At 39.0% G+C, this 20,291-nt stretch overlaps 1 protein-coding gene across 1 annotated transcript in view; it reads right to left on the reverse strand.

The window, feature by feature from the left end:
- Nucleotides 1-20,291, reverse strand: part of SMPDL3A (sphingomyelin phosphodiesterase, acid-like 3A) — a 35,908-nt gene that overhangs the window by 8,233 nt on the left and 7,384 nt on the right. The window contains exons 2-4 of the mRNA XM_006879143.1: nucleotides 11,278-11,491; nucleotides 9,288-9,432; nucleotides 3,974-4,070 (exon numbers count right to left, since the gene is read on the reverse strand). Coding sequence (XP_006879205.1) covers nucleotides 3,974-4,070; nucleotides 9,288-9,432; nucleotides 11,278-11,491 — 456 coding nt within the window. The remainder of the gene's footprint in view (nucleotides 1-3,973; nucleotides 4,071-9,287; nucleotides 9,433-11,277; nucleotides 11,492-20,291) is intronic.

Consider the following 20,291-nt stretch of genomic DNA (forward strand, 5'->3'; position numbering starts at 1 on the left):
TCTCCAGGACCACAGCTCCAAGGCATCAATTCTCCTTCTATTATCCCTAGTTATTGTCCAGCTTTCTGATGTATAGCAAGTAACTGCCAAGACCATGGCCTGTGTCAGGCACAGTTTAGTATCCAGACTGACATCATTGCTCTTCAGTACTTTGGAGAGGTCCCTAACAGCAGACTTTCCTAATGAAATTAGTCTTTTGGTTTCCTGCCTGCTGGTACCTGTTGATTGTGGAGCCAAGCAAACTAAAGTTATTGACAAACTCGATCTCTACATCATCTATCATGATGGTGCCAATCAGCCCAGTGGTGAGAATCTTTGTTTTCTTGATGTTGAGCTTCAATCTATATTGAAGGCTGCAGTCCTTAACCTTCTGCAGCAAATGCTTCAGGTCCTCCTCAGTTTCAGCAAGCAGGGTTGTGTCATCTCCATAACACAGACTGTGATGAATCTACCCCCAATCTGATGCCACATTTCTCATAGAGTCCAGCCTCCCAGGTGATCTGTTCTACATATAGATTGAAAAGATATGGAGATAGGACACATCCTTGGTGCACAACCTTCCCAATTTTGAACCATGCACCGTCTCTTTGCTCTGTTCTGACGACTGCCTTCTGGTCCAAAAAGAGGTTTCACATAAGCACAATCAAGTGTTTTGGGATTCCATTCTTAGAGTCAGTCACAGTTTGTTATGATCCACACAGTCAAATGCCTTTGCTTAATCAATGAAACAATTCCTCTGGTAGTCTCTGCTTTCTGCCAAGATCCATCTAAAATTAGCTATAATATCGCTAGTACCACGGCCTCTTCTAAACCCAGCCTGCACATCTGGCAGTTCTTTGTTAATGTGCTATTCCAGTCGTTTTATGATAATCTTAAGCAGAATCTTGCTTGCATGTTAGTTATATCAATGATACTGTTCAATAATTTCCGCACTTTGTTGGGTCACCTTTCTTTGGAATGGTAACAAATACAGATCTCTTCCAGTCAGTTGGCCAGGTTGTTGTCCTCTCGATTTCTTGGTGAGCACATCCAGGACAGCGTCTGTTTGTTGAATTATGTCAATCAGTGTGCCATCAATTCCTGGGGCCTTGTTTTTTGCCAGTTCTTTCAGAGCAGCTTGAACTTCTTCCTTCATCACCACTGGCTCTTTGTTCATACGTTGTTTCATGAAATTCTTCTGTGTGTACAAATTCCTTTTGGTACAATGACTCTGTATAATCCTTCCATCTTCTTTTAATGCTTCTTGGATCATTTAATATTTTGCCCAAAGCATCCAAAGGGTAGAGTCAGGAAAACGCCACAGAGCAGTTCTATTCTGGAACCCATGAGAGTACTAAAATTCAAGGATCAACTCAAAGGAAAGAATACAAACAAGAGTTGCTGTGAAATCAAAACATTTGAAGAATGAAAACCATTCCTCTTGGAGTTTGCTGGGAACTGCTGAAGAAGTCACGGCAGACAAGCTAGATCTTGCTCAATCTCAGGAGAGAAGAAATACACAGGCCTAACTCCAGACAGCCTTTGTCCCAGAGTTGGCAGAACACGAAAGGGTTGGCCATAATGGGAACAGGGGAGCTAGCTGGGGGAGCCAAGCCAAGCTTTCTTTGTCCTCAAGTATTAAACATGACACATCACCACCTCTTTAGTTTTCCCTAGTTCTCATCTGTAGTCATATCAGCTTGTAATTCTGACTATGACTGCAGCAGGGTAGAGCTTTGAGTCTGATGGAAGTTATTTCTGAAAACCTTCCCGTCTGACTTTAACAAATTGGAGGTTATAAGACAGCTCTCACCAGGGCCAAGAAATAATAATGTTTCAGGTATTCTAGGCCAGATCTCTCTGCATGAAACCACTTCTGCTTTTAAAAGCTTTCATCATTAATAGGTATAGCAATGAGTAGCTGCCCACCATACTGAAATGTGCACAGCATTAGTTAAACGTCGGCATGCCATGTGCCCGGTCTCCCTGCATGCTTCTCTCCCTCTGAGCTTCCTTAGAATCAAGAATGGCTTTTTAGGAGCTTAACAAGTTGTTTTTCTTTTTTCATACAAAGATTTGTTTGGAATTGTTCTCTGACATATTTGCTGGATTTTTCACTTCATGAACCAGGTTTCCAGCGTGGTCCCCTGGTTTTCTTTCCAAAGGTCTGACAGTTACTCCTCGGTCACTTTTTTGGGTGAATCTTCCTTTGTCCTTTGGTTTATATTCTTCATGACTTACTCTTTGTCACATCTTTTTGTTGCCGTTCTTCATACCGTTCCTTGGTGATTCCATTTAACTTTAGGTTTTAAAAATCACCTTTAACGTGTTTGCAAATCAAACTTATTTTTGCATCCAATATAGATTAACTTAATAGCATCAAACAACAACAATATAGCAGTTCAAGTTTTAGGAGTTGGTTTTTTTTTTTTTTGAGAAACTGCTATACTGTTTCCCACAGCAGCTTGCATTCCTGCTAGAAATAGGCTGTTGTTGTTGTTGTTGCTTGCCTTTGCACTGAGCATGACTCACAGGGACCCTATGAACAAAAGGCCTGAAGCCCTTCCACAACCATCACCATTTATCAAAGTTCACAGAGTTTCCAGAGGTCTGCTGTTTAGGAAGTGGATGCCACTCCTAGGGTTCCAATTCTCCCACATCTTTGCCAACATTTGTCATTTATTTACTTTTTAATCTTAGCCATTCTTATGTCTCTGACCATTGTTCTGTGGCTCGCTCTTCAAATCACACAAGCTCTTCATAAATAGAGATGGTCTAGGTGATGAGGACTCAGCATTACCATTATTAGTTGCCTTCAATGCAATCTCAATTTTTAACAGCCTTATTTGTGGGGCATCACATTAGAACAGTGTCCTAGAGTTTTCAATGGCTGATTTTTAAAAGTAGATCATCAGGCCTTCCTTATTTGGCATATATAATTCGACTCAAACTCCTAAACTTTATCTTAACAATAGAGCATGTTAACTGTTTGTAGTACTCAAAGCTAAATGCAGTTCCCAAGATTAATCATGATCATTACTTCCTTCTATGGTAACCCCAAAACAAAACAAAATCCACTGCCATATAATTGATTGTGACTCACGAGGATCTTATAAGAGAGAGTAGAACTAACTCATAGGGTTTCCAAGGCTGCCAATCTTTTAGGAAACAGGCTACCATATCTTTCTTCACAGAGCAGCTGGTAGGTTTGAACCTCCAACTTTCTTGTTAGCCGCCATATACTTTAACCATCACACAATATGGCCTTTAATTCTAAGGTAACAGGTCTTAGAATTAAAACATAAGTGAAAATATATTTGAACGATACATTCATTCATTCATTTATTTATTTATTCTGTGACTTTCTGTTGCTAGCAACAAACCAATCACATTTAAGAGCCAATGTTGAAGAGAAATAGTGGAAAAAGAAAAAGACCTGAGAGAATTCTAGACATGCCTTAGTTTTTGTATGATAATTGCTAAAACACTAAGGTTTTAGTTGAGCAGTTGGGTACACCTCCATGAAGTTCAGAAAATGTCAGGGATTTGCCCAGAGATGGTTTGTGAAGACACAGCCGATGGAAGATTTCACTGGATGTGCTTAAGTCCCAGCATATCAAGCATCTACACTCAGTTAGCATCACTAAAGGTTTGTTTACTAAAACCTTGCTTGCCTGGTCAAAACGTAATATCCATCTTCTTTTTTCACTCAATGTACTAGTTAGTTATAAAAGTATGCATTCATTTACATTCAAGTCTGCTTCTCATGAAACATGACTAATTGAGGGTGGGGGAAAAAATGGGAAAAAGGCTTCCCGCCACCTAAACAGGTTCCTAGCAGATGTTCAAAGCCATGTTTCTACTCACCGTCCTCCAGACAAACTGAGCTCAGAGGCCCCGTGGAGTTGGCACAGCAAGAGCATTAAAGATTTTAAGTCTAAATGACACAAATAAAAATGAGAGGCAAATACAGATGAGCAAATCCTTCACTTACCTTTCCTTAAGGTGCTGGTAGCTTCTTCATTTAGCCATGGCTTCCAAAGTGTGGCTACTGCATTATACACTTTGCTAGTGGCTATAGGCAGTTGATCCTGGCCACAAACAACATAATACACCATATAAATATTAGAAGACATAAGGACTAATCAGCTAAAATTTTGTACAGCATTGTTGTGTTGTTAGGTACCATCAAGTTGAATACGACTCAGTCATTCTATGAACAGCTGACCTGAACCCTGCCCTATCCTGTGCCATCTTCATTTCTGATTCACTTGAGCTCATAGTTGAAGTCATCACCGTCAAGCTATCTCCTTGGGGGGTGGGTCTTTCTCTCCTTCGCTGACCCTCCATCTTTCCAAACATGATGTCCCTTTCCAAGAAATAGCCTTGCCTAGCTACACATCCTAAGGATGAAAAATGAAATTTCAGGAGCTCTGGTGGCTTAGTGTCAAGAAGCTGCACTGCAATCCCAGAGGTGCACAGTTTGAATCACCAGATGCTCTGCTGGAGAAGGAGGAACAATTTCTTCCTGTATCAGTCAGATCTGATTTGATGGTACATGCATAAAACATAATAAAATAAAATTTTTTAAAAAGAAATTTCTAAAAAAAAAAGAAAGAAATTTCTCCATCTTTGCGACAAAGGAGGCCTCTGGCTGCACTTTTTCCAAGATCTTATCAGTTCTTTTAAGCATTAGGCATGTGGAAATGCAAGGATGAATATCAGATTTGCTGAGTCTTTAAGATACTATAAATTAGTTGGGAAAGGAAAGACAAAACTATACAACAATGTGCTGGCTGAATGCTACCAGAGATCCTTCCCCAGCATGTCAGGGTGGAGAGGGTTTGGTTCCACTCCTGAAGAATGATTTCACCTAGCCACATGAAATAGCATCAGAGAAAAATAGCAACAGTGGCCTGAACACAAATACAGGTATGAAAGTATAATTCCAACCCAGTCCAGATCACATGTTTTAGTGGGCCAGGGCATAAGATGTGTGAAGGAGCACACTTACTAAAAGCAAGTTTGCTCCTGACCACATAATGTCTAGTGCAGCATGACAAAGGAACGGCTTATAATCCACATTTATATTATTATAGTTATTTGCAATCAATTTTTTTTTCCATTTCAAGGTCTCTTTATGTCGGACTAAACAATCTTTAAGATATATTGAATAAAAATAAGTCACTTGTCTGATATAACTATTTCTATTATTTAAAATATTTTAAAGCTAAGCCCTTTTCCTACTTCCTCATTTCCTTCTGTATTTTGCTGATATAAATATATTTTAGACACATTTTCCAGTCAGCATTAACAAAAAATCACTTAGTCATTTTCCAGGATGACACAAGAGTTACTTTAGTAGTTCAAGGTGACCTTTCCTAACTGCTATGATACATGATGAGAACAGATGTACATTCATTCAAGTAATAACCAAACAACTTAATTGAAGGGAACTATCTAAAATATACTTTCCATTCACAGTAGAGATTATCTGACAGAGAATTAAGAACTAGGGCAAACTAAATCCTAATTAAGAAATGATAACAATATTACTAACAATATAAAATAACAGTCTTGCTCATTTCTTTCCTTTTGAATGGATACGAAGATACTGACATCACCTTCCAGAATCTTAAATTATATAAAAATTACTCTCCAGTTTACTATTTTGAATATGACATTATATGGGCAGCAGAGAACTTAGATAACTTGCTAGGGACAGCTGACCAGTTCAAGAGATAGGTTTAAATCCCAGGTCATCCCACCATCAGACATATACCCAATTGTATATTTCACCATGATCTTTTCCATTTCTTTCTGGTTGTGATGTGACCACTGCCAAAAAAACAAGGTGTAATGGAGAAAGGACCCGCCCATAAGTTTGGCGGTACCAGACTTGCCAATGCAGGAGTAAAGGAGGATCCTGGCCTTTATTGCTTCCTTGGGAGGCATAGGCAAGAATCCTTGGGCTGCCCACACTAATATCTATCTCTCCTGATGTAATGGGTGGGGACATACGTCTGTGTATAAATGTTTATGTAACCATGGTGCGTAATGGAGAAATAAGACACTATAAATTTATTTGTCCTAACATTTATCAGAACCAGATCTCAGATATGAGTTTCTATAAGAATTTATTTTGGAATTTTGCAGGTCACATTTGATATTTAGTAAAGTGCAAGCAGGGAGAATGGCAATAGAAGTAGGTCTTTCAGATACAAAGCCCATAAGTGAGAAAGATAAAGGAAATTAAATGTTTACACTATAATGGCTTTACTTTAACTAGATATATAATAAAATATATCGTAGAAGTTAATATTTCTACTTTTGAATTATTAAAAGATTTGAATGCATGCACACACAAAAGACACAGATGAAAGTAAAGTAAAACAGAACCTCAATTTCAGTCAAATGCACCTTGTAAAACAACTGAACAACTACACTACATGCAGACAAGCTGGAATAACTACCATTCCATTTACTGAATGCTTATTATGTCCTTGGGTGGCACCAATGGTTAAGCACGGGATTGCCAACTAAAAGCAGTGAGGACCTTGACCATGACAGCTTGCTTGGGAAGCCACAGGATGGCTTAGGCTGCCCACACAAACAACTATTCTTGTGTAAAAGCAGCAAATGTATGACTCATGTATATTTATTTACTCACATGGTATAATATATGGGGCTGTGCATCTGCATCTGCCCCTGTAAGGATGTTAACTTTTTTATTCCTAGTTCAGATCCACCCAGAGGTGTCTTCTTATAAGTAGTTTACAAGTGATCTGCTTACAAAAGGTCACAGTCTTGGAAATCTATGCAGTCTTCTGTGCCCTCAGGGATCCAGGGTCAGAAATAACACAACAGCAATTAACAACAATGACATTATGTGACAGTAACTCAAATATGCCCTTTGTATATATATTTTTTCACTAATTGCCTTTAAAACTTGGGCCCCTAATTGCCATATAAAATTTTATTCTTATATTGTTTCTATCTATAAATAATTATTCCTATCTACCAGGGAGCTTTGGTGGCCTAGGAGGTAAAGAAGCTGTGCTGCTAACACAGACGCAAGTAGTCCAAATCCACCATTTGCTCCATGGGAGAAAGATGGGAGCAATCCCATGGGAGTAATCTCTTCCCATGTGATTTACAGACTGAAAACCCACTGGAGGGTCAGCTGTGAGTTGTAATGGATGAACAACATCTACAAATAGGGGGCCAATAGATCTGAAACAGTAGAACATTAAATGAATTATTCAAATTGGCTGATCTATTAAAAAACAAAACTGAATGGAGATTTAAATCCCAGCGAATATCACATATTTTCTACTATAGCTATTTATCATTTAAGGTATTAAAAAACATACGTGTGATCTTTTGCACTTGTAAATTGTCCTCAAGGCTCTGAATTGTTAAACAGTATGCTGAGCTGACGGTTGACATTTGTTAAGTCGCTGACTCACAACAATTCATATATTGTTTATCTCAAGAGGAGAAGTCAGTTCCAAGACATCATTTGAGCATAAATTTTGAAAATTATCGCAATGAGATTATACTCACTGCCATCAAGTCAATTCCAACTCATAGTGACCCTCCATTGGGTCTAATGCTGTCAATCTTTATAAGAGGAGACTGTGCTTCATAATCAAATTTTCCATTAAGCACACAGGTAACATGAGATAAAAAAAAAAAAAAAAGAAAAAGATGGTCTAAGAGAAAAATGTGGCCAATCATCGGGGTGCATGAAAGTAAATATGCTCATAAAGTATTGAGCATTTTTGTTGGGCAAGAGTTAAGAGATGTCGCAAAGAATGTTGGTTGAATTCAACATAACACTAGTGTGAAAAGATCCGGGGTGTAAGCTCTTTCCTGAGATACAGATATGGAACATGAGAACTTCAGCAATTTAACATATCTGACCCTCAATTTTCTCACCTATAAAAGAAAGGACAGAACTACATCAAGAGTCAGTAAACTTTTTCTATAAACGGTTTTTATAAAGGGTTAGACAGGAAATAACTTTTAGCCTGCTGGTCATAACATTTATTTCACCATTAGTCAACAGACAGACATGGACTGTTCCAATAAAACATTATTTACAAAAAGCCATGGAGCAGTCACCTGCAATTCCTTGGACTAACCAACATTTGAGATTCCTTGTTTTCTATAAACAATACTGCACACCATGACAACAGAACCCTGGAAGTAGGACTAATATCCAGCTGTGACAGGAAGACTAATCTATTAGGAATAAATAGATAGTCACTGTGATTAAATACTCCAACCACCCTTTCTATCCTGAATCGTCACATAACTAGATGTAAAGGACTTTAACAAAGACATTCCTCTTCAGTTTTTAGGGCATTCTGTTATGTTTTTATGTTTTAATCACAATTAAGTTTTGATTAAGTTTATGAAATTTTGCATGTCTGATAGAAAATTTGCAAAAGGTAAACATTTGTCAACATTAACCTTTCCTGCTAATTCTCAATATGAATAAAAAATTACTCAAAAAGAGAAAGTGAAGAAATGTATGAAGGAAAGAAGAAAATAATTATTCACATGTATAATTTGTTTCTGAAAAATCACTGTTGTTGTTGAGTGCCGTTCAGTTGGAACCAACTCAGAGCCGACACTCCAGCTGGTTTTCAGAGGCAATACTCACATGGAAGGAGACTGCCTATCTTTCTCCTGCAGAACAGCTGGTGGCTTTGAAACACACTAGGATTTCAGTGCAGCTTCTTACCACAAGGCTACAAGAGTTCTACTGAAAATTCACTAGTGATAGTTTTATAAAATATTACAGTTTAAAGTCTCCAAAGCACTCATCTTTTCTCCTCTAATGATTAGCATTAACTCACTCTTCAAGGAAGTTCAGCAGTGTGAGGCACAGAAAGTTGTGCTACTAACCCAAAGTATGCATTAATTGAATACTTGTATGTATATATGCTTCTCTCTAGCAGTTCGAATCTACCAGCAGGTCCTCAGGAAATATGGGAAATCTTCCTCTGTACAATTCACAGCCTCAGAAACCGATGGAGGGGCAGCTATGAGGTGATGCCAAACCTACACAGACTCTATTTCCACCCCAATTGTTGGTACATTATTGTCATTATCTTTATATTATTGTTGTTGTTATATGCCATGGAGTCACCTGAGATTCACGGCAAACCTATGTACAATAGCTCTGAACCCTGCCGGCAGCTTCTCAGGAAAAAGATGGGCAATCTTCCTCCATGCAATTCACAGCTTCAGAAAATTAAGAAACTCTTGGGAGCACTTTGGAAGTCGAGGTCATTTACCTGTGGCCAGTAATCATGATTACCCAGTGCAGGGAAAACCTGGAGTTTTGGAAAGAGACTCTGGACGGTGTTTGTCATGTTGGCGATCACATTTATAACCATGTCTGTCGACAGTTCTTGTACGGGAACATGAGGTGGGCTGTCCCTGCGAAGAGACAAGTCATAGAAAGCAAATTCAGCTTCTGTAAAACTTAGCCATGAGGCCTTGTAAAAACAGTATTACTGAGGGAGGGGCAGGGAGAAAAGTGCAACAATGAATGAATGGAAATCCAAAATCTCTGTAAATATTCATTAAAAATTAGTAAAACTTAAAAACAACAAAAAATAATATTACCAGCTTCTACTATAAAACAGCAAATAAAGTTAAGATGAATTGAAAAACTTCTTTTCCAAATGTCTACTCTCCTGTCTCCACATAAAATTCTACAAAAAAAAAATAAAAAATAAAAAAAATAACAAGACATGTAATACAAAAAAGGAGCTAGTAATTTCAACTTCCTTCTCTAACTGACTGAAAGTTTATGAGAAAAAAATGTATAGTAATACTGTAGAGCCAAAATGCCTAGATTTAAATACCAGCTTTCCCATTTCCTAGCTGTGTAGACCTGGGGAAACTATTTAGATGTTTGGTGCCTCCATTTTCCTTCTCTTTAAAATGGGAATGTTGATGCCTATTTGTAAAAGTTGAATGAGGATTTACAATATGTTAATTAATTAACAAGGAAACTGTGGTGGCCTAGTGCTGAGGAGCTGCACTGCCAACCCAAAGGAATACAGTTCAAATCTACCAGCTGTTCGATAAGAGGAGGATGGGCAATTTCCTCCTGTAAGATTGTATTGTCTCTGAAAATCATCTGGATGGTCAGTTCTGACCCATGAGTCAGTTCTGACTCAATAACACATAACAACAAGAACAACAATTCATTAATATAATAACTAGTAAGTACTCTGTATTAGTTAGGATACTGGGAAAGAAGCCTACTCCCTCTGTCATGATGGATGCAATGTTAGTTATACCAGCAAAAGACGATCCCTTATAAAACTGCCTTCACAGATTAACTCCTACTGCTGCTTTTGGTTTCTATTTCTTCATTTAATAAATATTTATTACCACAGTAATAAATATATCAAAGATCTGTACAAACATACTGCTCAAGTAATGAGGGAAATGATGAGAAAGGCTATAAAGAAAATTAATTCAGAACAGAAAAATAAATGGGGCAAAGAAATCAGCAATACCAAAAAAGAGTGCAGCATATTGCATAATATGGCTGTATCTAGAGGATATAATGCTAAGTAAAATAAGCTGCAAAAGGATTCTTATGGTATAAGACCATTATTATAAAAAGCTAAGGAAACTTTAGTGACATAGTCAGATGAGTGTTCTGCAAATCAAAAGGTGGCATCTTTCTGGTGGTTTGACCCCACAAGCAGCTCTGTAGGAGAAAGATGGGCAATCTCCTCCTGTGTGATTTACAGCCTCTGAAAACACACTGGTGGGTCAGCTCTATCTTGACAGTAATGTGAGAGAGAAAAAAAAGTTAGGGACAGGTTTACATACAAAAGGAATTAATTTTTGGATAGTTACCAGGGATACAAAGGGAGAGAGAGAGGAATGAAAATTAGTAAGTCAATTGTATGAAGGAGAAGGCAATAGAAATATATTGGTCAAACATAATATATTAATCTGTTGTAATTAATGTTATAAAATGTGAATGAGTAATTAATGAACTTTTAATTATAATATAAAAAATAAAAGCATGAGAAAAAAACATACTTCTAAAGTCTATATAAAAAAAAAAAAAAAAAAAAACAACCCCATGTGGATATTTTTCTTATCTCTAATAATACCTATTAATTCTATCTAGGTTTTTTTGCCCAAATAATCTGTAAAATATATAATGAATCTTCTTTAAGACTCGAGCACTCTGATGACATTTAAGACATGGTACGTAAATATTGAATAGGGACTATTTACCAGACCACTTACCCTGTCCAGATCATAAAAGATGCTTCTTGTTCTGAGTGTTTAATAAAGTCAAATGCTGACAAAATAAGCTGATAAGGAGAATCACACAAGACATCTCCAAAAGGGCCAGGGTTGGAGGCATTTGCACCTTTGGATGAGGAGCACACCTTGGTGTGGTCAGCCGTGATGTGGTAAGTAGGGTCTAAGTGTAAGTCCGTAACATGCCAAAACTGTCCTGTGGATTAGACAAGAAATGCTATTAAATCGAGTTGTTTTCTTTTGGATTTCGCATATAAATATTTACACAGTAACAACAGACAGTTGCTTCCATCGATTAAGGAAGAAAGTCATGGTTATTTAAAGGTTGGGATGGTCTAAAGAAAAATGCAATAGTTTCCAAGAGGTGTCATGGAGATTCCAATATAATTGGAAGTATCTTCACATATCAGAACTGATTGGTTCAGAGGATAGCATGATGACTATAATGAAGACTATGTGACAAGTTGTGGAGTTTATCTTTCAATATGGCTTTTCTAACATGGATGACTATGTAGATAACTCTGTAGATGGGTGGGGCTATGTGAGCGGGGCATGGTAGCTTATCCACAAAGGGACTGGCTAGCTACCATTCCACAAGAGGATTGGCCAGTCTCAACAATCAACAATAGGATTGGCTAGTGTTGCCAATAAATTGAATAGCTCTAGCTGCAGAGATAAGAACTCTTCCCCCACCAGAAGAGATGGAATTCTTTCCCCAGCCAGAGAGATGGATCTTCCCCACGATCTCCCAGAGAAATGGAGGTCAAGCTTTAGGACAGCAGCAGCAGTAATAGCTGAACTGGAAAACCAGTGTAAGATGGGACTTTGGGGGGGGGGTGCCAATAGTGGTAGGACTAAGAAGTTTGTTAGACAATTGGGTGAAGATCCAATATTGGCAGGATGGAGTACTCTGTTGGACAATTAGGGAAGTCAATAGTGGCAGGACTTGAGAACTCGGGCTTAAGGCTGAGTTGCCCCCGTGCACATTTTGGGAGCTCTCTTGACTATATTCTATTATTAATCTGAATTATAAGCTTTTGACTCCTCCAGTATGGTTTTGTGTGGTCTGTCTGCTATCACATCAGATTTTGGACCCAGCCAAGCAGCAAGATTAGTGGTGAGATGACTAGAAGGAAGCATGGCAGTGTGGAGAACATGTTAGACCTAATGGGAATTGGTTTTGTTACTGATGCTGTGGGTGGGAACAGTTTCCCCCTGTGAAGCTGGTAAAGATCAGATATGGCACTCCCCATGTGGTCCTTGCTCTTTTTATACATGGACTGCCAAAAGAACACATAAATCTTGTTTTGAAGGAAGTGCAACCAGCGCACCTTAGAACACCCTTATTTTGCGCATGTTGTCAGGTAGAACCAGTCCTCAGAGAAAGGTATCATGCTAGGAAAGGTAGCAAGAGGATCAAGGAAACAGAAGAGGACCCTCAGTAAAATGGATTAACACAGTGACTACCACAATGGGCTTGAGCAGGACACAGATTATGAGGATGGCATATGATTGGGAATGTTCGCATCTGTTGTCCACAAGGTTACCGTGAGTCACAGTCAACATGATGGAACCTAACAACAATAACAAGTAACAAAAGGACTTTACATCCTACTGGAAGGTCTATAGTAATTATCAAATTGTGTCTTAACAGCAAGTATCCTAGAATTTAATGTTTGGAGAAGTCTTCCTATTTTTTCCCCCATAAAAATGAACAGAAATACAATGTAGTTCATCTGTTTCTCAGTCCATGCATTGCAGAACCTGGAACTAAATTTCACTCTTAAGTTTCCTGACCAAGTGCCTCTTCAACTTCAGTGTAAAATGTATATACACCACTACTATTAGATTTTGTGCCTCAAACCATCGTTTATAGAAGTCCTTAAGATCTATAACAGAGGCAAATCTCCCATCACACACTCCTATTCAATATTAATTATATTAAGGGAAGCAGATGTTTAAGATGATGATGCCATTGAGTATCTAAGTGAACTCAAGAAACCATTTGATATATCTCTTCTTGGAATTCACCTTAATGAAATTCTTTCACATAGGAAATTTTATTACTAATACTAACAGTATCTCTTTGTATTAAGTACCTGCTATTTGTCAGATTTTGTGCTGAGCAATATAAATATACTGTGCTGTTTCATATGGCGGCCTGATGATGCAACGGACTGAGCACTGGACTATAAATGAAAAAGTTAACAGAATCAACTCATCACTCCACAGGACAGAGATGAAGCAGTCTGCTTCTGTTTAGGTGTGGAAACGCTGCAGGGCAATTCCACTCAGCCAGTTTTATTCTGCCTGTTTTTTACTGTCATTTCAGTCAAATTCCCTTGGAAACAAGAATCACTGTCCTTGATTTTAGAGTTGAGAAACTAACGCAGGGTCAATTAGAAAGTTTGTTCTAGCACACAAAATATAAATGGCATAGTCAAAATGTGAATTCAATTTTGAAGGGCTCCCACATTTCTTTAGATATAACTTAAAGATATCATCAATGATTTTGCTGAGGCTTTGTATATAATTCGAATATCACTTTAATATTGAGGTCTTGCCACACTGAGATGAGAGGTGTGCTGGTAACCCAAAGGCCACACCTCTCTGGCAGTTCAAATGCACCAATGGCTCTAAGGGAAAATACTGGACCATTTCCTCTTGTGTGACTTACAGCCTGAGAAAACTCTCAGGAGGGTCACCTATCAGTTGATTCTGGCTCAATGGCAATGAGAATAAAAAATACACTAAGTAGTGGAGCTCTGGTGGCCTAGTGGCAAGAAGCTGTGCTGCAATCCCAGAGGCACATGGATCAAATCCATCAGATGTTCTGCTGGGAGAAGGAGGGGCGATCTCTGCCTATACCAGTCAGATCTGATTTGACAGTACACACACACAAAAATAGTAAAATAATAATAATAAAAAAAAGAAAATAAACAAAGTAATTATTTTTATACTTTATAGATATTAAGTCATTGTTAACAACAATTTACAGATAAAAAAATAGAAGTACAAAGAAATTAAGTTCAAACTACATGTTTCATAAATAAGGAGTTAGGATCTGAAGTCAAGAAAATTAACTCCAGAATCCAAATGGCCTTCAACCTCTGCACACTGATTTTCTGTGTGTTCACATTTGGATGTCCTCCATTCTCACCTTCACCACACATAAAATAGATGATACCATCTACATATGAAATCAAGGCCCCTAGGTTATGGATTTTGTGCTAGATTGTTATTGTTGTTGTTAGGTGTCATCAACTCAAGCACAACTCATAGCAACCCTATGAATAAAAGATCAGAATCCTCTTCTATTCTGTGCTATCCTCACACTTCCTGATACACATGAGCCCATTGTGGCAGCCACCTGGTTGAGGGTTTTCCTTTCCTTTACTGACCCTTGACTATTCCCAGCATCATGCCCCTCTCCAAGGAATAGCCCCTCCTAGCAAAATGCCCAAAGTACGTGAGATAAAGTCGCATTATTCTTGCTTCCAAAGATCCTCTTGCTGCTCTCTCTCCTAGACATAGCTGTTTGTTCTCTTGGCCGTCCATGGAATGTTCAGTGCTCTTCCTCAACACCACAGCTCAAAGGCATCAATTCTTTTCTGTCATCCTTATTCATTGGCCAGCTCTCAGATGCATAGAAAGTGACTGGAAAGACTATGGCCTGAATCAGACACACCTTAATCCTCAAACTGACATCATTACTCCTCAATAATCTAGAGAGTTCCCTCACTGCAGATTTTCCCAGGGCAATGCATCTCTTTACTACCTGGATGCTAGGGTATTAATTGTAAAACCCAGAAAGATGAAGCTGTTGACAATTTCAATCCACAGAAACCAAGATATGATCTTGAGTCAATTCCATTTGAATTTCAAGATCATCTTAGGAATAGGTTTGCAGCAATGAACACCAGTGATCGAAGACCAAGTGAGTTGTGGGATGATATCAAGAATATATATCATCCATGAAGAAAGCAAAATGTCATTACAAAAACAGAGGAGAAAGGAAAAATTGAAATGAGTGTCAGAAGAGGCTCTAAAAATTGTACTGGAGTGTCAAGAAGACCAAACAAAAAAAAAAAAGTATGCCAAAGTAAAAGAGGTGAACAGAAGATTTCAAATGGCAGCTTCTATCTTTTGAGAGGACAAAGCAAAGTATTATAATGGAATGCTCAGAGAGCTGGAATTGCAGAATAAAAAGATAGGCACTCGTTCTGCTTTCTCAAGCTGAGAGAACTGAAAAACAAATTTAAACCTCATGCCACAATACTGCAAGAAGCTCAACATCAAGAAAACAAAGATTCTCATCACTGGGCCAAATGGCAGCATCATGATAGACACTGAAGAGACTAAGATTGTTAACAGCTTCCATTTGCTTGGCTCCACAATCAACAGTCTTGGTACTAGCATCCAGGAAATCAAAATATGAATTGCACTGGGAAAATCTGCTATCAGGGTCATCTCCAGAGTACTGAAGAACAATGATGTCAGTCTGGAGACTAAAGTGTGCCTGATCCAGACCATGGTTTTTGCAATTATTTTCTAGGCATCAGAAAGCTGAGCAATGACTAGGGATAACAGAGAGAGAACTGATGCCTTTGAGCTGTGGTGCTGGAGAAGAGTATTGAATATACCATGGACTGCTAAGAGAACAAACAGATTCATCCTAGATGAGTTGAAACCAGGCTGCTCCTTGGGAGAAAGGATTGTGAAGCTCCATCTAATATACACTGGGCATGTTGCAAGGAGGGACCAGTCCTCGGAGAAGGACATCATGCTTGGAAGGGTGGAGGAAGAACGGGAGGGGAGGACCTCAATAAGATGGATTGACTCAACATGTACGGCTAAGCATAATTGATAACAGTGCATCTAAATTCCAAAATCAATCTCCATAATAGTCTATGTGTTTCCTATTGTCAAAGGTGCCCTTTAGAGTAGTGAGAGAAGATCTTCACCCTGAAACCGACAGCATCCCTTTTCAGCAGGAAGTAGCTAAGAGAATACGCCGTTCCCTTTTCCTTATGAATCAGGGTGAAGTCTCTCTCAGGGAGGAGTGATAGGGAATGGCAAAGGACACACTGACAAAGGAAATTAATCAGAACTGGATTTGACAAGCACTGTGGCAATGGGACAACTAAAACAGACTTTCAAGGGGGGAAAAAAAGAGGAACAAACTAGGGGGAGGGTAGAGAAAACAGTGCAACAATGAATGAATGGAAACCCAAAATCTCTGTAAAATATTCATTAAAATTAATAAAATTTAATTTAAAAAAAAAAGATGGATTGACTCAGTGACCGGGGTAAAGGGGTATGTGTGTCAGAGACAATAAGGTTGGCTCAGGATTGAACAGAGTTCAGAGCTGTTGTACATAGCGTCACTAAGAGTCAGAGGCAACTTGACCGCACACAACAACAATAGCAGGTAATGTACTGAATGACTCAGAAAGAATCAAAAGAAGATGGAAGGAACACACAGAATCACTGTACTAGAAAGAACTGATTGACACTGAAAAATTTCAGGAAGTATCATACTAAAAAGTGCCAAGGGTAATGAAGGAGGAAGTGGAAGCTTCAATGAAGGCATTGGCAAAAAATATGGCCCCAGGAATTCATGAAATATCAATTGATTTGTTTCAAATAACAGATGCAGCCTTGGATGCACTCACCATTCTATACCAGGAAATTTGGAGCACAGCTATCCAGCCAACATGTCTGAACAAGTCCATATTCCCATTCCCCAGAAAGGTGATCCAACTGCATGTGCTAAATTGTTGTTGTTGTTGTTGTTATGTGCCATACCCCAATGAGATGGATTAACACAGTAACTACAACAATGGGCTCAAGTATATCAGAGATGATGATGGTACAGCATAGGGCAAGGTTCAGATCCACTGCTCATAGGATCTCTGTGAGTCCTACTCAATGGAACCCAACAACACAACCTCTCATGTAAATAGCACCTGGGTTTCTATATTCTGACATATAGTAGTCCTCAACTAACATGCTTTTAATTAACATGTGTGGATCACAACACAAATTGTGGCTAAGAAGGATGAGAATCCCAGAACACTTGACTGTGCCCATGTGAAACCTATACTCAGACCAGGAAGAAGTTGTCATAATACAGCAAGGAAACACTGCATGGTTCAAAATCAAGAAAGGAACATGTCAGAGATGTGTCCTTTCTCCATACCTTTTCAATCTACATATGGAACAGATCATTCAGGAGGCCGGACATTAGGAGGAGGAATGTAGCGTCAGAATTAGAGGAAGATTCATCAACAATCTGCATTATGTACATGGCAAAACCTTGCTTGCCTAAACTGAGAAAAGACCTGAAGTTTGCTGCAGAAGGTTAATAAGGACTGTAGTCTGCAATATGAATTGAAGACCTACATCAAGAAAACAAAGATTCTTACAACAGGATACATTGGCAGCACAATGTTAGATAGAGAAGAGACTGAGATTGTCAACAGTTTGTTTGCTTGGTTCCACAATCAATACTCTTGGGACCAGTCAAGATCAAAAGGTGAATTGCATTAGGAAAATCTGCTGTCAGTGACCTCTTCAGTGTGCTAAAGAGCAACAAGGTCAGCCTGGAGACTAACGTGTGCGTAAGTCAGGCCATGGTCTTCTCAATTACTTTGTATGCATCAGGGAGCTAGGCAATGGCTAAGTAGAGGAAGAATGATGCCTTTGAGTTGTGGTGCTAAGAGCAGAGTCTTGAATGTTCCATGGACTGCTGGGAGAACAAAAAGGTATGTTCACACTGAGAAGATGAAATCAAGTTTCTCCTTGGAGGCAAGGATTTTGAAGCTCCATTTCACATACTTTGGCATGTTGCCAGGAGGGACCAGTCCCTGGAGAAAGAGATCATGCTTGAAAAGGTAGAAGATCAGTGCAGGAGAGAAGACCCTCGATGAGATGGGTTGACAGAGGTTCTGGAATAATTGGGTTAGGTGTGTTAGAAACAGTGAGACTGCCTCAGGACAGGGCAGGATTCCGAGCTACTGTGCACAGGGTCCCTATGAGTGGCAATCTACTCAATAAAACATAACAAATAACAATGTCATTCACAAAGGCATGATTCTAGACTTCAAGGCCACATGGTGATTCAGTAATGAAAGCTCACCAGGAACCAGTCTCTCCAGACTAATGCAACTACAACCACACCAAATTACCAGACAGATAAATGAGAGGATAATTATTTAGATTCACTTAAGAATGCTTTAAATAGAAGACTTACAATAGTGCTGACAGGTTCTTCAGCTGTTCTTCATGAATAATAAACCTCTGGGGATTCACGCCCCTCTCACACACACACAGACACACACACCAAAATGGTGCAGAAAATGCACTGTGTGTGTATGTGTATGTATGTTTAAGGCCACAGATCTGGCCTCTAGCAAAGCTCTCACAACAATTCAGAGTGCCCTGTTCAAAGTCCAAAGGTTTGCCCTTGTTGCAAATTATTTTTTATTCTACCAATCATATTTAAAAAGAATTCCAGGAAAGTGTAGGCTGTCAGCAAAAGTTGATAAATGTATCTCAAAATCATCCAAAGAAAAAAAGTCTTTAAATCAAAGACAATTCTACTCTTTGTCCTAGAGGCCTTATTAAGCCGAGTTGGCATGCATGGCTATTATTTAAAACATGTCTTTATGACATCAATTTCTATAAACCAAGACAAGGCAGGTCTCCAGGCCCTAAACCTCCAGAGCTATGTGCAGCACAGCCACTGGAAATCTCCCTGGGTTGCTGACCTCTGACCACCAGACGGATAGGACAGAAAAGCAGAAGTGAGGCATTCTCCGGGTAAAACATGCAAAAATGAAGGCTTGGTACGTATCATAATGGAAGCTAAGGAAGTCACACAGAGGGATGGGAAATGATATATAGTCACATTATGCAAAATAGTGTAAATAAACAGAATAGACAATTTGAAACTGAGGCCTTTTAACTCCATTTACTCCACTCCCTTCCTCTTCTATAGTATGTGACTCAAAACTTATAGCTTCCAAATTATCAAAATCAGGAGGTAGAGAAACCTGCATGGTTTCTACAAAGTCTTACTGAGACCTTGGACAAACAGATCTTTAAAGCTAAACCATGAACTGACCTGCAGTGGAATGAGTTTCTCTTACACAGCCTTTCTCACTCTGGGTTTATAATTCTCCCAAAATGTCAATCTCCCAAAATAATGAGTCTGGCTACACTCTTGCAAATCATTGGTGTTTTTACTAGTTGAATAAATAGCTCATACTTACCCAGAAGGAATGTAGTTCAGCTAGGGGATTATTTGGCTCATAGTGCTTCTGGAACAGCCACACCTTGAGAGTGGCATACATAGGGGCCAATCCCACAGAGATTTGGGGGAGAATCTCCTGATTCATAAAAACCTACAATAAACCCTGATCTTTTGACATGGGGCCCCTGTACTGAGAACCTCCTAGACTCAAGTAAATGAGCTGTAATCCAGGTGAACAGCTGTAGCACTGAAGACAAGAGACAACCAAGTGTGCTAATTTGCAGAGAGGGAGGTAGGCCTCCCATTGGACATGTGGTTTCCAGTAGAGTTGGCACCCTTGTGCAGGGATAAGATCCTGTAGCAGGACAGAGCTGCCAACCAGGCCCAATCACGTGGCCCAGAAAGGGAGCGAGTGCAGTGGAAACCATGTAAGTCCCTCGTGCAGGAAGTGGATGCCTTAGAGGACATAGCAGCAGACCCATGAGTCCCTTCAACTCAAACCATTACACAGTTGCTGAGTTGGGCCCCAGAACGCCACAAAAAATATTGCAATAAAGTAAGTGACATACATCTTTTGTTTCCCAGTGCATATGAAAGGTATGTTTTAGTCTATTAGTTTAACAGCATTATGACAAAGCTTGAAATATTACGAGAATCACCAAAATATTAGGGAGACAAAAAGAATGCATATATTTGGAAAAATGGTGTCACAGTGAAATACAAAGAAACAAGGTGAGTT

This window comes from Elephantulus edwardii, unplaced genomic scaffold (assembly GCF_000299155.1).
Source record: "Elephantulus edwardii isolate Elephantulus edwardi_28Jun2011 unplaced genomic scaffold, EleEdw1.0 scaffold00002, whole genome shotgun sequence".
Taxonomy (NCBI): Eukaryota; Metazoa; Chordata; class Mammalia; order Macroscelidea; family Macroscelididae; genus Elephantulus; species Elephantulus edwardii.